Here is a 20,016-nt window from a genome sequence, read left to right as displayed (position 1 = left end):
TTCCCCCTGTCTGACAGATAGCACAACAAGGAGTCCAAATTTTTCAGAAATAGATGAAAATTTCCTGATGGCCACCTATATACAGTTACAATTATAAATGTGCCTTTATTTAATTTAAGCTCACAAGCACATGCTTCTATATGTTTCTCTACACAAAACTTTTTTGTTTCTATACTTCTTGCACAATGATAACTTTTGACATATATGGCAACTCCTCCTTTCTCCATATTTTCTCTCATTACATGTGCAGTTTCATTTTGGCCGCCTAACGCCAGATGAGATTCTCTCCAGTTTCGCCTTGCAAATAATGAACAAGAAGTATTGAAAATCATTACATTCCGCAATATCTCAGTTAATCTTTGTGTAGTTTGGTATATAAATAACCAGTAGCCCCTGAGACCCATGTTAATAATTACAGTTTGCGTAAGAATACGCAAATTTTCTTTTCTAGATAGCAACGCTCACGTAAACTATTTATTAGAAGGCAGTGAATTGCGCGTTGTGTTTAAAAAATATTATATCGCACGTACTTCGGTGCATCTGATGTCAGTACGAGTGTTATCGCGGTGTAAGTTAACAAAAAGTCTCATGCCAGCCCACAATATTTAAAGCTAGCCCAACCAAAATCATAAAACATTGCCTCAAGGCAGCATTCAATCTCGTGGTGGGTGGTGGTCGTAACTGTTGGCTCATCACTGTAGGTACAGCCCGTGATGGGTTATCTCTCTACTTCTCGTTCTTCTTTATCTTTTGTCATTAACCAATAGCGTTACACTGAGGTGACAAAAGTATTGGGATAGTTCTCTTTCTTCTTTATCTTTTGTCATTAACCAATAGCGTTACACTGAGGTGACAAAAGTATTGGGATAGTTCTCGTTCTTCTTTATCTTTTGTCATTAACCAATAGCGTTACACTGAGGTGACAAAAGTATTGGGATAGTTCTCGTTCTTCTTTATCTTTTGTCATTCACCAATAGCGTTACACTGAGGTGATAAAAGTATTGGGATAGTTCTCGTTCTTCTTTATCTTTTGTCATCAACCAATAGCGTTACACTGAGGTGACAAAAGTATTGGGATAGCGATATGCGCATGTAGAGATGGAAATAATATGGCGTACACAACGTATAAAAGGACAGTACATCACCGGAGCTGTCATTTGTACCCGGGTGATCCATGTGAAAAGGTTTCCGAACGGATTATGCCGTACAACGGGGATTAACAGACTTTGAACGCGGCATGGTGATTCTACCTAGATCCATGAGACATACCACTTTGGAAATCGCTAGGGAATTCAATATTGTGAGCTCCATAATGCCAAAAGTGAGCCTAGAATACCAAATTTCAGGCATTACTTCTCACCGCAGACAATGCAGTGCCCGAAGGCCTTCACTTAACGACTGAGAGCAGCGGCGTTTGCGTAGAGTTGTCAGTGCTGACAGACAAGCAACACTGTGTCAAATGACGACAGAAATCAATGTCGGATGTACGACGAACGTAACCCTCAGGCCAGTGCGGCGAAATACGGCGTTACTGGGCTATGGCAGTTGGGCCCGCCAAAACATTGGTCGGACCCTAGATGACTGCAGAAAACAGTGGGCTGGTCAGATGAGTCCAGATTTCACTTGGTAAGAGCTGATGGCAGGGTTTGAATGGGACTAATGAGGCCGTGGACGCAGTTGTCAACAAGCTACTCGTGACTCCATTATGGTGTGGGCTGTGTCTGCATGGAACAGATAGGATCTGCTGATCCAACTGAACCGAACACTCACTGGGAGTGGTTATGTTCGGCTACTTGGACACAAAGATGGAATTTTTATAGATGACAATGAGCCATGTCAGTGGGCCACAATTGTTCGAGACTGCTTTGCAGAACATTCTGGACAATTCGAGCGAATGATATGGACAGCCAGGTTGCTCGACATGAATCCTATCGAACATTTATGGGGCTTAGTCGAGAGGTCACTGCGTGCACAGAATGCTTCACCGGCAACGCTTTGGCAGTTATGGATGTCTATAGAGGCAGTGCAGCTCCAGGAGACTTCCAACAACTTGTTGAATCCATGCCGTGTCGAGATGCCCACTACACGGGGCAAAAGGATGTCCGAATTGTTTTTAGGGGTTATCCCATAACTTTTATCACCTCAGTTTATAATTATCGGCATGAAACTTGTCATTCCCGTTAATCCATTAGCTAAAAGCCACAGAATGTCGTAGATAGATATATCTGTCGAATGCAGTGACAGCGAGCGAATCATGGGCGCATATATGTGTCACACCCACTTGCACATATCCTGTTAGCTTCCCCTGGCAATACAACTGACTTACCTAGTGAGCTACAGTGGTACCTACAGCTCAATGTGAACCTTCGAACCATGGCGCAATTATGCGTATTTTGTAAGTGCAAATCACTCCCAAAAGTGAAAAGTATCAGATAAATATTGTAGGACTGACCAGGTGCCAAACCCATGCCCTTTAGGTCAGTAGTATGGCTCTTAACCACTGAGCGACCGAATCTCACAAGTGTGTATTAATATCGTATTAACACCGTTAAATTAAAATTAGGTGATAATTTCATGGACTGTGTAACAACTAAAATTTAAAGGTTTAAAATTATTACCTGAAGTGAAATGAACAACAAATATGGTAGTAATTGCAATATTTGAAGCCTCTAGAACCTTGTCATCAGGCTATCGACCAGTGCTGCCCTCGACACCCATTGGTCGTGATTGTTCCTATCCCCTTTCTGACCTTAATCAAGATGGACGATCGACCGTCTTTGACTGGATCCCAGGTCACATCGGGGATCCCAGTGAACGAACATGCTGATCTGTTGGCTAATTTAGCTTTCAGGATGACGACTTTGGAATTGAGGGTGCCGGAACTGGGCCTGTGCTCGACTCCCCACCACCAGTTGAACACTGATTGGTGCGCCCTGCTTTCTTCTAAAAGACTGCGAGAAATAAAGGCGACCACGGCCATGTGGCAGTCTTCCCTTCGTGCTTCTCACGGAGAATCTGCCATTCTCTGTGAGCTTCACATTGGCTATGCTTGGCTCACCCAAGGCCACAGCCTATGGCGTGAGGATCCTCCCCACTGTCAGTGTGGTGCCAATCTGATGGGTGCTGAGTGCCTACATCCTACTGGAATGCCCTAATCTGCCCCCCCCCCCCCCCCCGCTACACACACACAGACACAGACACAGTGAAACCCTAAAGTTGTAGATACACTGCCTCTGGTGCTACCGGATGGCGTCAGAGTCGCTGATCTGGTTTTAAATTTTAGCAGTGAAGGTGGTTTCTACTCGTCTCTGTGAGGGAGGGCATAATGGCCTCGGCAGTCTCTTGAGGGGTTGGAGGGATTCCCCGTAGCCTGCTCGGACCCAGGGGGTACGTGGCTGCCCTTTGTCGGAGGTCCAGCCTGGCTTTTGGCCTTCCCACATTTCAAGTTCTTACTCTTTTACTCGTATGGCGTTGGTTTATTATCTCGTCGTCGCTGTTGTCTTTCCTGAGGTTTTATAAACTTGTCTGTGTTGCCAGTTTCTGTTGTGATAATAGAGTGAGAGTAAAAGCCAATCGCATGCAGAGGGTGCGTCTCATATTACATAACATGTTTTGGGGGGCTCCAACTGCTGCCTGGGCGCAGCAATACACCCACTTTCTCCTACCTACACTTCACTCACTTCTACTTGCTTGTATCTCTAAATTTTATTGATCCTCAGTTACAGTGGGTTCATCAGGATTTGTCTTCTGTGTCCTTCCTCTCTGAGGAACCTCCCGGCTTGACACACATACGATGGAGCGACTGATAACCTCGTAGTTTGGTCTCTTAAACTCCATCAATCCAAGGGACATCAGAGTAAAAGCAAAAACAGTAGCTGGTTATACCATAAAAATCTTTTTAAGGATTTAGTTTCTAAGAACTAATGGAGCACATCAAACAAATTTTTATCCACATTAAGAAATCGTTAGTTAGTACTGTCTTAAAGTTCTGGTTATGATTACAGAACACGAACAAACTTTATTTACATATAGCAGGAAAAAATGAATCGAAAACTCAAAATAACCCTTTCAACCTGGGAATAAATATGTTATAAACAGCCCAAGGCAAATAAGTGGACAACTAAAACCATAAATTTACAAATACGTCTTACATAATTATCCTATATATTATGTTTCCTTATAGAACAGAGTACGGATTGGTAGAAAAAACTAATAGCAAAACATTTGGTTGGCTGTGATCCAGCAACTATAAGCTATTTAATTACAGGACGTATATACACCCACTACGATTGCACAAAATTTTGTCAACTGACCACGATTTCGATTTTTCATCAGAAAAAAAAGTTACATGGAATACATGCAATCACACCATGGTTTCTGTTTGGCGAGAGCACTTTTGCTCAGACGTTTTAAACCATGGTGTCATTACATGTATCCCATGTAACTTTCTATTCTGAGAGCACTTTTGCTCAGACGTTTTAAACCATGGTGTCATTACATGTATTCCATGTAACTTTCTATTCTGATGGAGATTACCCTACTGCAATCGAAACCATGGTCAGTTGACAAAATTTTGTGCAACCGAAATGCCTGTATATATGTCCTGTAAATTAATAGTAAAAAATTGATTCTGTAACATACTGTCACAATGCAATACATGGTACTGGAATATCTTAAATCTTAGGTCAATGATGTGTAATATTAATCTACTTTCAGCTTCTTGAGCTCAACTTAGTATTATTATAGAAAAGTGTGAACGATAGCTGTGTGTGTGTGTGTGTGTGTGTGTGTGTGTGTGTGTGTGTGTGTGTGTGTGTGGACACAAGAAAGCGCTATAAAATCGTTATGCAACTAAACCCTTAAGTAGCTTTGGCTTCTATGTACGAATAAGATTATCTTTTGCTTTTCTCTATTTATTAACATAAATGTCTAGTACTACTGAAAAAAATCCGTCGTGCATTAACAAGTAACTGACTTCACCACAGTGCCAGCAGAAAAAGACACAATTTGGAAATGCAGTGTAGTGCGTGTGACATATAGGAACACGTCGACGATAATGACAATGTACTCTTATTATAGTGATTGAAACGGTAGCGAATTGTGAAGAATGTACCACGTATTTGTCGTTATTGAAAAACCAATCAAAACTTCTAAAAATAACTCAACTTCTTATTTACTAAAAATAATTAGTTTGTCTTTTTGTGAATTAATCAAAATTATTAAGTGATTCATGATGGGTGAAACCAGTAATAAAAAAATAGCTACGCACATGTCGCCTATGTAGCCAAACAGTAACCCCAGGGCCACTCCAATAACCTGTGAGTAGGACAAGACGTCGTTGACGGCCTGCCGGTTGTCGCAGACCCAGTTCATCTGTGACGTCACCGTCAGGGAGAACCAGGTGTCGTCGTACTCCCAGCCGTGCTGGCACTTCACAGGTTCCCTGCTGCCGCCGAAGTCCGTCACATCGCTCTGGTTGTACATCAGGCACTTGCTGAACGAGGCCCCTTCCCTGTAATAAGGAGGAAATAGCGGTAGGGCATAAAAGAGAAGCTCACTGCGTACTCATGTGACGCGAAAACAGTGGAAAACTAAATATCCGAAATAATTACATCCAGACAAGTAGAGAGATTCTTAATATTACTGAAGAACTTTTTGTCGTGTCATATTAACACGCGACTGTTTTGTGACCTTGAATTGTCTCTATACGCTGTGAAATGCACAAATGTTTTGAACAGTGGCACATGCGAAAATGTCAATGTATGTGGGCTGCGATGGGTACTAGTTTGGGCAGCCACAAGCAACTGGACGTACTTTCTAAGTACACAGAGTCTTAATATTAGCCTTGATTCTTTTTTTTTCAGCCCTCGTAGACGATATTTTTCAGGGGAGCTTAAGAACACGCCTGTAGTAAGTGGCCTTTCATTTGTGATTGAGTTGATGGAGCAAGTTCAAATTTGTGGCAGCGCAAGCACGTAACCAGAAGCCGAAATATAATCGTCGACGAACACGCCACGAGGAATAGTTCATTAGCAGTAGGAGCAGCATCGTTTGTTCTGCACTGATGTAGGTATTTACTGGACGACATGAAATTTATGACTCAGTATGCTGACAGATGTCTGGGAAAAGCTCCAATAGGCATTACCGGAGAAAACAAAAGTATTTCATATACTGACCTAGAAGGGAAATGTTACATCATGAAGCACCATTCCGATGTATATGAGACTGTGGAGATGTTCATCACATGACGAATTGTTAAATGATTAAACTTTTATTCCTTCTGGAAATGGTGTAAATTAACAACTTCAGTTTGCAAAAACAGACGTAATGTCTTATGGGATAACAGCAATCACTGATTTTATAATGTTACTTAAAATCCGTCTTGATTGCAAATTTTTTTATTATTTATTTATTCATATGACCGGTTTCGGTTCATTCAGAACCATCTTCAGATCTGATATTTCAGTTACAGGAGTACAATAAATTTTATGTGACGTAGCATGTGAAAGTTGCTGGATTTGAACGGGTTACTCCTGTAACTGAAATATCAGATCTGAAGATAGTTGTGAATGAACCGAAACCGGTCATATGAATAAATGAATAATAAAAAAATTCGCAATCAAGACGGATTTTAAGTAACATAACAACATCAGTATGAGGTGTGACACCTGTGGGCCCCAAGACACACTTGTGTTTATCGTGTTGTGGAAGCAAACAGCCTCCTAATGTGGCCTTGGGGAACCTCTTGCCATGCCTGAAACACATGGTGGGTCAGTCATAAAAGTTGCTGGCTAGAGGTCCGTACGAAGTATACGTCTTCCCGCCATGTTTGAGACGTGTTCTGCAGCTGACAAATCAGAGGACTGGTCAAGCCATTCGGAGATTCGTACATTTCTCAAAGTTTTTATGGTGGGAACTGCAGTGTGGGGTCTCGTATTGTCCTGAAACATTGGGACCCTTATCATTAAAATTATGACAACATGATTTCAGACAATGGAAAATCCAGGATGGAATGTAAGAATACGAGAGAAGGAAAGTTGCTACTCACCATATAGAGGAGATGCTGAGTCGCGATAGGCACAATAAAATGATTTATACAGTCATAGCTTTCGGCCATTAAGGCCTTTGTGAGCAGTAGACACACATACACACACGCACACACACACTCTCACGCACGCGCAACTTGCACGCACGTCTGCAATCTCAGAGAGCTGAAACTACACTGCCAAGTTTACTTTCTGCTCTCTGAGACTGCAGACGGGTGTGCAAGCTGCGCTTGCGTGACTGTGTGTGTACGTGTGTGCATGTGTGTCTACTGCTCACAAAGGCCTTAATGGCCGGAAGCTATGATTGTGTGAATCTTTTTATTGTGCCTATCGCGACTCAGCATCTCCGCTACAGGGTGAGTAGCAACTTCCCTTCTCTCGTATTGTGACAACATGATTTACTATTTATGGTACAGACTGGCGAGCATTCAGGCCCCCTTCAACAATCAGTCCTGTTGTTCACATCTAATACCTCTGCATACCGTGATTCCGCCCCCCCCCCCCCCCCCCCATGACCCATGGACCTTGCAGTTGGTGGGGATGCTTGTGTGCCTCAATGACACAGATAGCCGTACCGTAGGTGCAACCACAACGGAGGGGTATCTGTTGAGAGGCCAGACAAACTTGTGGTTCCTGAAGTGGTTCAGTAGTTGCTAGGGCAACAGTCTGGATGATTGACTGATCTGGCCCTGTAACACTAACCAAAACGGCCTTGGTGATGTGGTACTGCGAACGGCTGAAAGCATGGGGAAACTACAGCCGTAATTTTTACCGAGGGCATTCAGCTTTACTGTATGATTAAATGATGATGGCGTCCTCTTGGGTAAAATATTCCGGAGGTAAAATAGTCCCCCATTCGGATCTCCGGGCGGGGACTACTCAGGAGGACGTCGTTATGGCGTTCTACAGATTGGAGTGTGGAATGTCAGATCCCTTAATCGGGCAGGTAGATTAGAAAATTTAAAAAGGGAAATGGATAGGTTAAAGTTAGATATAGTGGGAATTAGTGAAGTTCGATGGCAGGAGAAACAAGACTTTTGGTCAGGTGAATACAGGGTTATAAATACAAACTCAAATAGGGGTAATGCAGGAGTAGGTTTAATAATGAATAAAAAAATAGGAGTGCGGATAAGCTACTACAAACAGCATAGTGAACGCATTATTGGGGCCAAGATATACACGAAGCCCATGCCTACTACAGTAGTACAAGTTTATATGCCAATTATCTTTGCAGATGATGAAGAAATTAATGAAACGTATGATGAGATATAAGAAATTATTCAGGTAGTGATGTGAGACGAAAATTTAATACTCATGGGTGACTGGAATTCAACAGTAGCAAAAGGAAGAGAAGGAAACGTAGTAGGTGAATATGGATTGGCACTAAGAAATGAATGAGGAAGCCGCCTGGTAGAATTTTACTTAGAGCATAACTTAATCATAGCTAACACTTGGTTCAAGAATCATGAAAGAAGGTCATATACATGGAAGAACCTTGGAGATATTAGAAGGTTTCAGATAGATTATATAATGGTAAGACAGAGATTTAGGAACCAGGTTTTAAATTGTAAGACATTTTTAGGGGCAGATGTGGACTCTGACCACAATCTATTGGTTATGAACTGTAGATTAAAACTGAAGAAACTGCAAAAGGGTGGGATTTTATGGAGATGGGACCTGGATAAACTGAAACAACCAGAGTTTGTACAGCGTGTCAGGGAGAGCATAAGGGAACAATTGACAGGAATAGGGAAAAGAAATACAGTAGAAGAAGAATGGGTAGTTTTGAGGAATGAAATAGTGAAGGCAGCAGAGGATCAAGTAGGTAAAAAGACGAGGGCTAGTAGAAATCTTTGGCTAACAGAAGAGATACTGAATTTAACTGATGAAAGGAGAAAATACAAAAATGCAGTAAGTAAAGCAGGCAAAAAGGAAAACAAACGTCTCAAAAATGAGATAGACAGGAAGTGCAAAATGGTTAAGCAGGGATAGCTAGAGGACAAATACAAGGATGTAGAGGCTTATCTCACGAGGGGTAAGATACACACTGCCTACAAGAAAATTAAAGAGACCTTTGCAGAAAAGAGAAAAACTTGCATGAATATCAAGAGCTCAGATGGAAACCCAGTTCTAAGCAAAGAAGGGAAAGCAGAAAGGTGGAAGGTGTATATAGAGGGTCTATACAGGGGCGATGCTCTTGAGGACAATATTATGGAAATGGAAGAGGATGTAGATGAAAATGAAATGGGAGATACGATACTGCGTGAAGAGTTTGACAGAGCACTGAAAGACTTAAGTCGAAACAAGGCCCCGGGAGTAGACAACATTTCATTAGAACTACTGTCAGTCTTGGGAGAGCCAGTCCTGACAAAACTCTACCATCTGGTGAGCAAGATGTATGAACAGGCGCAATACCCTCAGACTTCAAGAAGAATATAATAATTCCAATCCCAAAGAAAGCAGGTGTTGACAGATGTGAAAAGTACCGAACTATCAGTTTAATAAGTCACAGCTGCAAAATACTAACGCCAATTCTTTAGAGACGAATGGAAAAACTGGTAGAAGCCGACCTCGGGGAAGATCAGTTTGGATTCCGCAGAAATGTTGGAACACGTGAGGCAATACTGACCCTATGACGTATCTTAGAAGAAAGGTTAAGGAAAGGCAAACATACGTTTCTAGCATTTGTAGACGTAGAGAAAGCTTTTGACAATGTTGACTGGAATACTCTCTTTAAAATTCTGAAGGTGGCAGGGGTAAAATACAGAGAGAGAAAGACTATTTACGATTTGTACAGAAAGCAGATGGCAATTATAAGAGGGGAGAGGTATGAAAGGGAAGCAGTGGTTGGGAAGGGAGTGAGACAGGGTTGTAGCCTCTCCCCGCTGCTATTCAATTTGTATATTGAGCAAGCAGTAAAGGAAACAATAGAAAAGTTCGGGGTAGGTATTAAAATCCATGGAGAAGAAATAAAAACTTTGAGGTTCGCAGATGACATTGTAATTCTGTCAGAGATGGCTAAGGACTCTGAAGAGCAGTTGAATGGAATGGACAGTGACTTGAAAGGAGGGTATAAGATGAACACCAACAAAAGCAAAACGAGGATAATGGAATGTAGTCGAATTAAGTGGGGTGATGCTGAGGGAATTAGATTAGGGAATGAGACACTTAAAGTAGTAAAGGAGTTTTGCTATTTGGGGAGCAAAATAACTGATGATGGTCGAAGTAGAGAGGATATAAAATGTAGACTGGCAATGGCAAGGAAAGCGTTTCTGAAGAAGAGAAATTTGTTAACATTGAGTATTGACTTAAGTGTCAGGAAGTCGTTTCTCAATGTATTTGTAGAGAGTGTAGCCATATATGGAAGTGAAACATGGACGATAAATAATTTAGACAAGAAGAGAATAAAAGCTTTCGAAATGTGGTGCTACAGAAGAATGATGAAGATTAGATAGGTAGATCACATAACGAATGAGAAGGTATTGAATAGAATTGGGGAGAAGAGGAGTTTGTGGCACAACTTGACTAGAAGAAGGGATCGGTTGGTAGGACATGTTCTGAGGCATCAAGGGATCACCAATTTAGTACTGGAGTGCAGCGTGGAGGGTAAAAATCGTAGAGGGAGACCAAGAGATGAATACACTAAGCAGATTTAGAAGGATGTAGGCTGCAGAAGGTACTGGGAGATGAAGAAGCTTGCACAGGATAGAGTAGCATGGAGAGCTGCGTCAAACCAGTCTCAGGACTGAAGACCACGACAACAACAACCGTGATTCCAGGAACCGGAGGGATATGTGTGTTGAAACTCACTGCCCCTCTAATCCACCCCTTTGTCCCCCTCTGGCCCCCTTTGCTATACGTTTATGTATTCTTAGTCAGCAAGGTCTGAGAAGAGTCAAGACTTGTTCTGAATCTAAATGGTATAATCGGTAGTGACAACATGATTATGTAAGGGGGCGGGGCTGGGCTGAGTTGTGTGAATCTCCTTACATTAAGGTCCCAGACAAGTCGACACTTGTTGATGTGTTAAAACTTGGAGGTTTCTTATTTCTCATTTTACAGAGATGCGAGCTGCACAGGCATCAGGTTGGTGTCCGAGTGTGACAGCAGTGCACTCGCAGACTGCCAAGAACAATTACAGAATGAATAGCCTATAATGATTAGGGCGTTTCGGAATAACTGTCCCCTTAACTTTTACGTTAATTTTAAACACATGTTTTCTTTGTGTAAACCAGTGTTGCAAAAGCTTTCAGTATGATTTTGGCAGTAACAAGGCGGCAAACAACCACATGTTTTATTTCCCATATTTGAATGATCGCCATAAAAGCAATTTTCGTTGTAAGGAACAGAGAAGTGTGACGTCAGCACACTCTGTAATGGAGACGCGTCAGTGGCGTGGGGTCTTTTGGGCCTCAGCTGTGGTCCCGGCCTGGGTAATGAGTTCGGGATAGGCAGTGCTGGAGACAGCTTTTGTGCGTCGTATCGGCCGCTCCGTGTGTGAAAGACCAAGTTCTATGCCATGTGTTGAACTCTTAACTTAATTCATCATTGACGGGTGATACGTGTAGTCAGACTGCGAATACTCTACATAGGCGTCAAGACACTGAAGCGACCTGAACCATTACATTTTACAGAGTCGCGATGTGCTGCTGTGAACAAAACTCTTTTTAAAGCAATTGGTTGCTAACTAGCGGCGCTAAAGAGAAATTGAATAGATATTGTTTGACCATTTATTACCGATTTTCTGTGAGTGCAGAATTAAGTGAGGGCCTTTAATTTCCGATTTTTCTGAAGTTATGACGCTTCCGGACTTAGAAACTGAGCGCCCAAGTGTAATGTTTCCGTGGTACAGTAGTTTTCTTTGTTCAGATAAGATGTGCTGCTAGCTTCACAGCACACATACGTGACTCTTACAGACGGACTGTTCTTGTTAAAACTCTTTCTGTCTTATTTCTTCTACTGTAAGACCGCCATTTGCAAATGAATTCTACTTGATTTGTTAAAATAAACTGTGTTCAATTTCAATAACTACTTGTCATCTCCAGTTACGTAACTACCTAAATTACTAATTTTATTTGCAGATGTTGCCATATTCTGTAATTAGCATCACCTTCTAGATAAGTCAGTAAAATCTAAGAACTCTACAGCCAAGTTGGCCAAAGGGACGTAAACGAAGCACTGTGTAACCACCTCTAAAGCACATTATTGAGCCTAAAACCTAGGAGGTTGCACATTTACCCGACCCTCTACTAACTCTAACGCAACTTTCAGCACTAATTCTATTAGTCGAAGCTGCTGCTGGAATTGGCTTAGCATCTCCATGATGCTTTTGCGTTACTGAATTTATAACGAAATGTGCTACTTGTAACCTCCCCCTACTTATCGACCTTAATGACAGTCAAAATTAAACCGCGTGTACCTAATGGAAATTTGGAAAAAGCAATCGTCGCCGAAGTTAATCTGTCGGTAAAGACGGAGGAAAGGGTTACATCTAAATAAAAGGAAAAATGCACATGAAACTAGTGGAAATTAATTTTGAAAAGCGGTGAAGTTAATAAAGAAAGTAAATCTGCAGTTGTTACATTAACAATTAACTGGCGTTAATTAGATATTTGAGATATGGCGAAAATTACGGTCGCCAGTCCTATGGACAACTACTATAATAACTGAAAAAGAAAGGTTATTGCACATATAATTAGAACTAAAAGAGTGGCAACTGAAGGTTGACATGTGTTGTGTGAAAACTCAATGTTTGTCAGAAGTAATCAATTTCGCTACACTCTGACTTAGTTTAGCAAAAGAATTAATAAAACCGGAAAATTGAAAGTTAATTTAGTGACTGAAATTAATAGTGAACTTTGTTTCTGAAGCACTACGAAATTCAATAATACAAGGTTAGTCTTGGGCTACCTCAACAATCATTTCAAAAGCTACTTGAATCTACGCAATTTAAAAATTTGTTGTTGTTGTGGTCTTCAGTCCTGAGACTGATTCGATGCAGCTCTCCATGCTACTCTATCCTGTGCAAGCCTCCTCATCTCTCAGTACCTACTGCAACCTACATCCTTCTGAATCTGCTTAGTGTATTCATCTCTTGGTCTCCCTCTACGATTTTTACCCTCCACGTTGCCCTCCAATACTAAATTGGTGATCCCTTGATGCCTCAGAACATGTCCTACCAACCGATCCCTTCTTCTGGTCAAGTTGTGCCAGAAACTTCTCTTCTCCCCAATCCTATTCAATACTTCCTCATTAGTTATGTGGTCTACCCATCTAATCTTCAGCATTCTTCTGTAGCACCACATTTCGAAAGCTTCTATTCTCTTCTTGTCCAAACTATTTATCGTCCATGTTTCACTTCCATACATGGCTACACTCCATACAAATACTTTCAGAAATGACTTACTGACACTTAAATCTATACTCGATGTTAACAAATTTCTCTTCTTCAGAAACACTTTCCTTGCCATTGCCAGTCTACATTTTATATCCTCTCTACTTCGACCATCATCAGTTATTTTGCTCCCCAAATAGCAAAACTCCTTTACTACTTTAAGTGTCTCATTTCCTAATCTAATTCCCTCAGCATCACCCGACTTAATTAGACTACATTCCATTATCCTCGTTTTGCTTTTGTTGATGTTCATCTTATATCCTCCTTTCAAGACACTGTCCATTCCATTCAACTGCTCTTCCAAGTCCTTTGCTGTCTCTGACAGAATTACTATGTCATCGGCGAACCTCAAAGTTTTTAATTCTTCTCCATGGATTTTAATACCTACTCCGAATTTTTCTTTTGTTTCCTTTACTGCTTGCTCAATATACAGATTGAATAACATCGGGGAGAGACTACAACCCTGTCTTACTCCCTTCCCAACCACAGCTTCCCTTTCATGTCCCTCGACTCTTATAACTGCCATCTGGTTTCCGTACAAATTGTAAATAGCCTGCCGCTCCCTGTATTTTGGCCCTGCAACCTTTAGAGTTTGAAAGAGAGTATTCCATTCAACATTGTCAAAAGCTTTCTCTATGTCTACAAATGCTAGAAATGTAGGTTTGCCTTTCCTTAATCTTTCTTCTAAGATAAGTCGTAAGGTCAGTATTGCCTCACATGTTCCAGTGTTTCTACAGAATCCAAACTGATCTTCTCCGAGGTTTTACCTACTTGATCCTCTGCTGCCTTCACTACTTCATCCCTCAAAGCTACCCATTCTTCTTCTACTGTATTTCTTTCCCCCATTCCTGCCAATTGTTCCCTTATGCTCTCCCTGAAACTCTGCACAACCTCTGGTTCTTTCAGTTTATCCAGGTCCCATCTTCTTAAATTCCCACCTTTTTGCAGTTTCTTCAGTTTTAATCTACAGGTCATAACCAATAGATTGTGGTCAGAGTCCACATCTGCCCCTGGAAATGTCTTACAATTTAAAACCTGGTTCCTAAATCTCTGTCTTACCATTATATAATCTATCTGATACCTTTTAGTATCTCCAGGGTTCTTCCAAGTATACAACCTTCTTTCATGGTTCTTAAACCAAGTGTTAGCTATGATTATGTTGCGCTCTGTGCAAAATTCTACCAGGCGGCTTCCTCTTTCATTTCTTAGCCCCAATCCATATTCACCTACTACGTTTCCTTCTCTCCCTTTTCCTACACTCGAATTCCAGTCACCCATGACTATTAAATTTTCGTCTCCCTTCACTATCTGAATAGTTTCTTTTATTTCATCATACATTTCTTCAATTTCTTCGTCATCTGCAGAGCTAGTTGGCATATAAACTTGTACTACTGTAGTAGGTGTGGGCTTCGTATCTATCTTGGCCACAATAATGCGTTCACTATGCTGTTTGTAGTAGCTTACCCGCATTCCTACTTTCCTACTCATTATTAAACCTACTCCTGCATTACCCCTATTTGATTTTGTGTTTATAACCCTGTAGTCTCCTGACCAGAAGTCTTGTTCCTCCTGCCACCGAACTTCACTAATTCCCACTATATCTAACTTTAACCTATCCATTTCCCTTTTTAAATTTTCTAACCTACCTGCCCGATTAAGGGATCTGACATTCCACGCCAGTTTTCTTTCTCCTGATAACGACATCCTCTTGAGTAGTCCCCGCCCGGAGATCCAAATGGGGGACTATTTTACCTCCGGAATATTTTACCCAAGAGGACGCCATCATCATTTAATCATACAGTAAAGCTGCATGCCCTCGGGAAAAATTACGGCTGTAGTTTCCCCTTGCTTTCAGCCGTTTGCAGTACCAGCACAGCAAGGCCGTTTTGGTTATTGTTACAAGGCCAGATCAGTCAATCATCCAGACTGTTGCCCCTCCAACTACCGAAAAGGCTGCTGCCTCTCTTCAGGAACCACACGTTTATCTGGCCTCTCAACAGATACCCCTCCGTTGTGGTTGCACCTATGGTACGGCTATCTGTATCGCTGAGGCACGCAAGCCTCCCCACCAACGGCAAGGTCCATGGTTCATGGGGGGGATTTAAAAATAAGAGATTTAATTCTGAACTTGAATTAAATGATTCTGAACAATTAACAACAGTAAAATTTAGTACGTACCAAGCTGAGCTGCAGTCACAGGCAAGCTAAAATATGGTAACAAAACTCGCACTCTTAATTTGTGCTGGTGTAATCTAAATATAGCTATGATTACCTTAACTGGACTTCGAAATTAAAGCAGTGTAATCGAATGATATTACTTTAATGCTGGCGTTTGAATTTCAACGAGACTCGAGTTCATTTCGGAAAGGGAAGGGACCCTGCTTGGTAATGCAATTGGGACAATGAGCAACAAAGGTTCATGCTAAGGTGCTGTATTTTAGTGATGCTAATGGAATAGTATGAAAAGCTGAGGTCTGCCATACAGTTCTACAACTTCACGTGCTTTCAGTCTTTCTTGTTGGTTGATTGAAGGTTTGAAGTCGTCGATCGAGGAGGTGGCGACAATCACTTATTGTCGGCCGTAACTGTTGCAGAGGCTGGATGTTGGCGTGCCTTGTTCTCAACATGGTCACCATGTGAAACAGGCTCTTGATGTGTGCCTGCTAATGTTTCCCGTCCGCGACACCGTGTCAGAAACTATCATAGCAAGTCGAGCGCAATTACATGCTGCCAAACCCCGAAAGCGCGGCAACTCGCGGGAGCGTCACACAACACACCTGCTCCACCGCCCTACTCCAGCCAGACTCCCTCTGCTCTGCCCGCGCTCCACGCGGCAGAGTTAACACTACCTAAGATCCTAAACACTTTGGTTCTCTACACGACCTATCGATGTTATCGTTCGATAGCATAGTTTTCCCTATGCAAGACCCAGCTTAAAAATACAAATAATATTTGCATATATATACAAATTGTAAAAGAATTACAATATATAAAGACACCGAAGTTTCATATCTTCAGTTAACTAAATAAGGAAAAAAATTATAGTACAATAGATGGAAATAGGAACATATGCACTTCCGGCGATACATGCTCTTCTTTGGGTCTACTCTGGTTTTTGTATCCATCATATCTGGTGCAGGTCACAGACTTATGAGCAATATTCAAATATTAGTGGAACGAGTGTTTTGTAAGTTATCTTTTTAGCGGGTGGCTGTACTTCCTAGGTTCGTTTTCAATGAATCTGGCTGTAGTTTCCCTTATCTGCGATTAGTTTTCTATTGTTGCTCCGCTGTAAATCGCTCCGTACGCTTACTCCTAGATATTTTATTGACGTAACTGCTTCCAGTGATTATTCTGCAACCGTGTAATAATACAGTAATTTACCTTTCTACCTATTTATGCACAATACGTTATATTTATTTACCTTCATGGTAAACCACCAATCTCTCCACCAAACGTTGATCCTCTAGAGGTCTTCCTGCACTTTGCTCCAATTTTCTAACGTTTTGTCCTTCATGTACACAACAGCATCATTCACGATAAGCCTCATGGACTTCTGACGTTATCGATTAGGTCATTTCTATACAGGTGGTTTGTATCCCGGAAAAAAATGTTCATGTTGAAAGTTAACATTGGTAAGGCTGTGCTACAACTGGCCACCTCCTAACCACACTTCATACATGGATGGGATCAACTTTGTATTTTCAGATCGGATATCCCCATTTTTATTACATATTCGGATTATTATGTGGTGCTCCCGTGGTGTAGGAGTAGCGTCTTAGATTAGTAACCACAAAGTCCTCGGTCCCTTATGCGAAACTCTCTACCATTTAAATTTTGATTAATAATCAGTATTGGCGACTGAACACTTACGGCATAAGAAGTCACCCTCCTTCTACCAACGGCCTTGTCAACAGAGCCGGAGGAACGGACAGAGGTTCAGGGCACCCTCCTGGCTTTGGGGTGGGAAAATTCCCCTAAAGGAGGAAGAATCAGCAGTGATAAACGGCATGAGGATGAGGAAGGCGATGGAAACCACTGCATTAAAGACACATGACATGTATCCACAGGACATGTGGCCTGTAATTAAAAAGGGTCATGATGATCTCTCCAGTGGCAAAAGATTCCGGAATAGTCCCCCATTCGGGTCTCTGGGAGGGGACTGCCAAGAGAGAGGTGACTGTGAGAAAAAGATTCAATAACTGACGAAAGGATAACGTTCTACTAGTCGGTGCGTGGATTTTCAGAAATTTGGACGTGGTAGGAAAATGCAAAGGCTCAATCTAGATCTAGGAGGGGTCAGCGAAGTGAAATGGAAAGAACACAAGGATTTCTGGTCAGATGAGTATAGGGTAATATGTAGCAGCAGAAAATGGTTTAACGGGAATAGGTTGCGTTATGAATAGGAAGGTAGTACAGAGAGCGTTTTACTGTGAACAGTTCAGTTATAGGGCTGTTCTTATCAGAATCGACAGTAAACCAACACCAACAACCGTAGTTCAAGTATACATACCGACGTCGCAAGTTGAAGGTGAAGAGATGTAGAAAGTATATGTGAACATTGAAAGGATAATACAGTGCGGAAAGGGAGATGAAAATCTAATAGTCATGGGGGACTGGAATGGAGTTGTAGGGAAAAGAGTAGAAGAAAAGGTTACAGGAGAATATGGGTTTTGGACAAGGAATGAGAGGAGCAAGACTTATTGAGTTCTGTCATAAGTGTCTGCTACTAATAGCGAATACTCTGTTGAAGAATCACGAGAGGTGGAGATATACTTGGGAAAGGCTGGGTTATACGGGAAGATTTCAGTTAGATTACATCGTCGTCAGACAGAGATTCCGAAATCAGATACTGGATTGTGAGGAGCAGATATAGAGTCAGATCACGATGTAGTAGTGATGAAGAGTAGCCTGAAGTTTACGAGATTGGTCAGGAAGAATCAACACGCAAAGAAGTGGGATACTGAAGTACTAAGAAGTGACGAGATACGCTTGAAGTTCTCTAAGGCGATAGATACAACAATAAGGAATAGCTCAGCAGTCAGTACAGTTGAAGAGGAATGGACATCTCTAAAATTGGCAATCACAGAAGCTGAAAAGAAAAAAACCTAGGTAGAAAAAAGGTAATGCAAAGAAACCAAGGGTAACAGAAGGAATACTTCAGTTGATCGTTGAAAGAAGGAAGTACAAAAATGTTAAGGGAAATTCAAGAATACAGAAATACAAGTCGCTGAGGAATTAAATAAATAGGAAGTGCAGGGAAGTGAAGACGAAATGGATGCATGAAAAATGTGAAGAAATCGAAAAAGAAATGATTGTCGGAAGGACTGACTCAGCGCAGGAAAGTCAAAACAACCTTTGGTGAAATTAAAAACAAGGGTGGTAACATTAAGAGTGCAACGGGAATTCCACGGTTAAATGCAGAGGAAAGAGCGGATAGGTGGAAAGAGTACATTGAAGGCCTCTGTGAGAGGGAAGATTTGTCTGATTTGATAGAAGAAGAAACAGGAATCCATTTAGAAGAGGTAGGGGATCCAATATTAGAATCAGAAATTAAGAGATGTTTGGAGGACTTAAGATCAAATAAGGCAGAAGGGATAGATAACATTCCATCAGAATTTCTAAAATCTTCGCGGAAAGTGGCAACAAAACAACTATTCACGTTGGTGTGTAGCATGTATGAGTCTGGCGACATACCACCTGACTTTCGGAAAAATATCATCCATACTACTACGAAAACTGCACGGGCTGAGAAGTGCGAGAATTATCGTACAATCAGCTCAACATCTCATGAACCCAAGTTACTGACAAGAATAATATACAAAAGAATGGAAAGAAAAACTGAAGATGTGTTGCATGACGATCAGTTTGACTTAAGGGAAGCTAAAGAAACCAGAGAGCCAATTCTGACGTTGCGGTTGATAATGGAAGTTAGACTAAAGAATAATCAAGACACGTTCTTCGGATTTGTTGATCTAGAAAAAACGTTCAGTAATGTAAAATGGTGCAAAACGTTCGAAATTCTGAGGAAAATAGGGGTAAGCTGTAGGGAGAGGTGGGTAATATACAATATGGACAATAGTAAAGAGGGAATATCATGAGTGGACGACCAAGACCTAAATGCTGGGATTAAAAAGGTGTAAGACAGGGATGTAGTCTTTCGCCCCTACTGTTCAATCTGTACATCGAAGAAAGAATGAAGAAAATAAAAGAAAGGTCCAGGAGCGGAATTAAAAATTGAACGTGAAAGGATGTCTATGATGACATTGCTATCCTCAGTGACAGTAAAGAAGAATTATATGATCTTTTGAATGCAGTGAGTGCTGAATATGGGTTGAGAGTAAACTGAAGAAAGACGAAAGTAATGAGAAGTAACAGAAATGAGAACAACGAGAAACTTAACATCAGGATTGATGATCATGAAGTAGATGAAGTTAAGGAGTTAAACTACCTAGGCAGCAAAATAACCAATGATGGACGGAGTAAGGAGAACATCGGAAACAGACTAGCACTGGCAAAAAGGACATTCCTGACCAAGAGAAGACTACTAGTATCAAACATAGGCCTTAATTTGAA

General features: G+C 41.4%; 1 protein-coding gene across 1 annotated transcript in view; it reads right to left on the bottom strand.

Moving 5' to 3' along the window:
• The window catches only part of LOC124789248 (solute carrier family 22 member 7-like), a 110,490-nt gene that overhangs the window by 51,221 nt on the left and 39,253 nt on the right, over window positions 1-20,016 (bottom strand). The window contains exon 3 of the mRNA XM_047256543.1: window positions 5,270-5,512. Within this exon, the coding sequence (XP_047112499.1) occupies window positions 5,270-5,512 (243 nt within the window). The remainder of the gene's footprint in view (window positions 1-5,269; window positions 5,513-20,016) is intronic.

This window comes from Schistocerca piceifrons, chromosome 3 (assembly GCF_021461385.2).
Source record: "Schistocerca piceifrons isolate TAMUIC-IGC-003096 chromosome 3, iqSchPice1.1, whole genome shotgun sequence".
Lineage (NCBI taxonomy): Eukaryota > Metazoa > Arthropoda > Insecta > Orthoptera > Acrididae > Schistocerca > Schistocerca piceifrons.
Note: the sequence above shows the minus strand (reverse complement) of the source record. Positions and strands in the feature narration are given on the sequence as shown.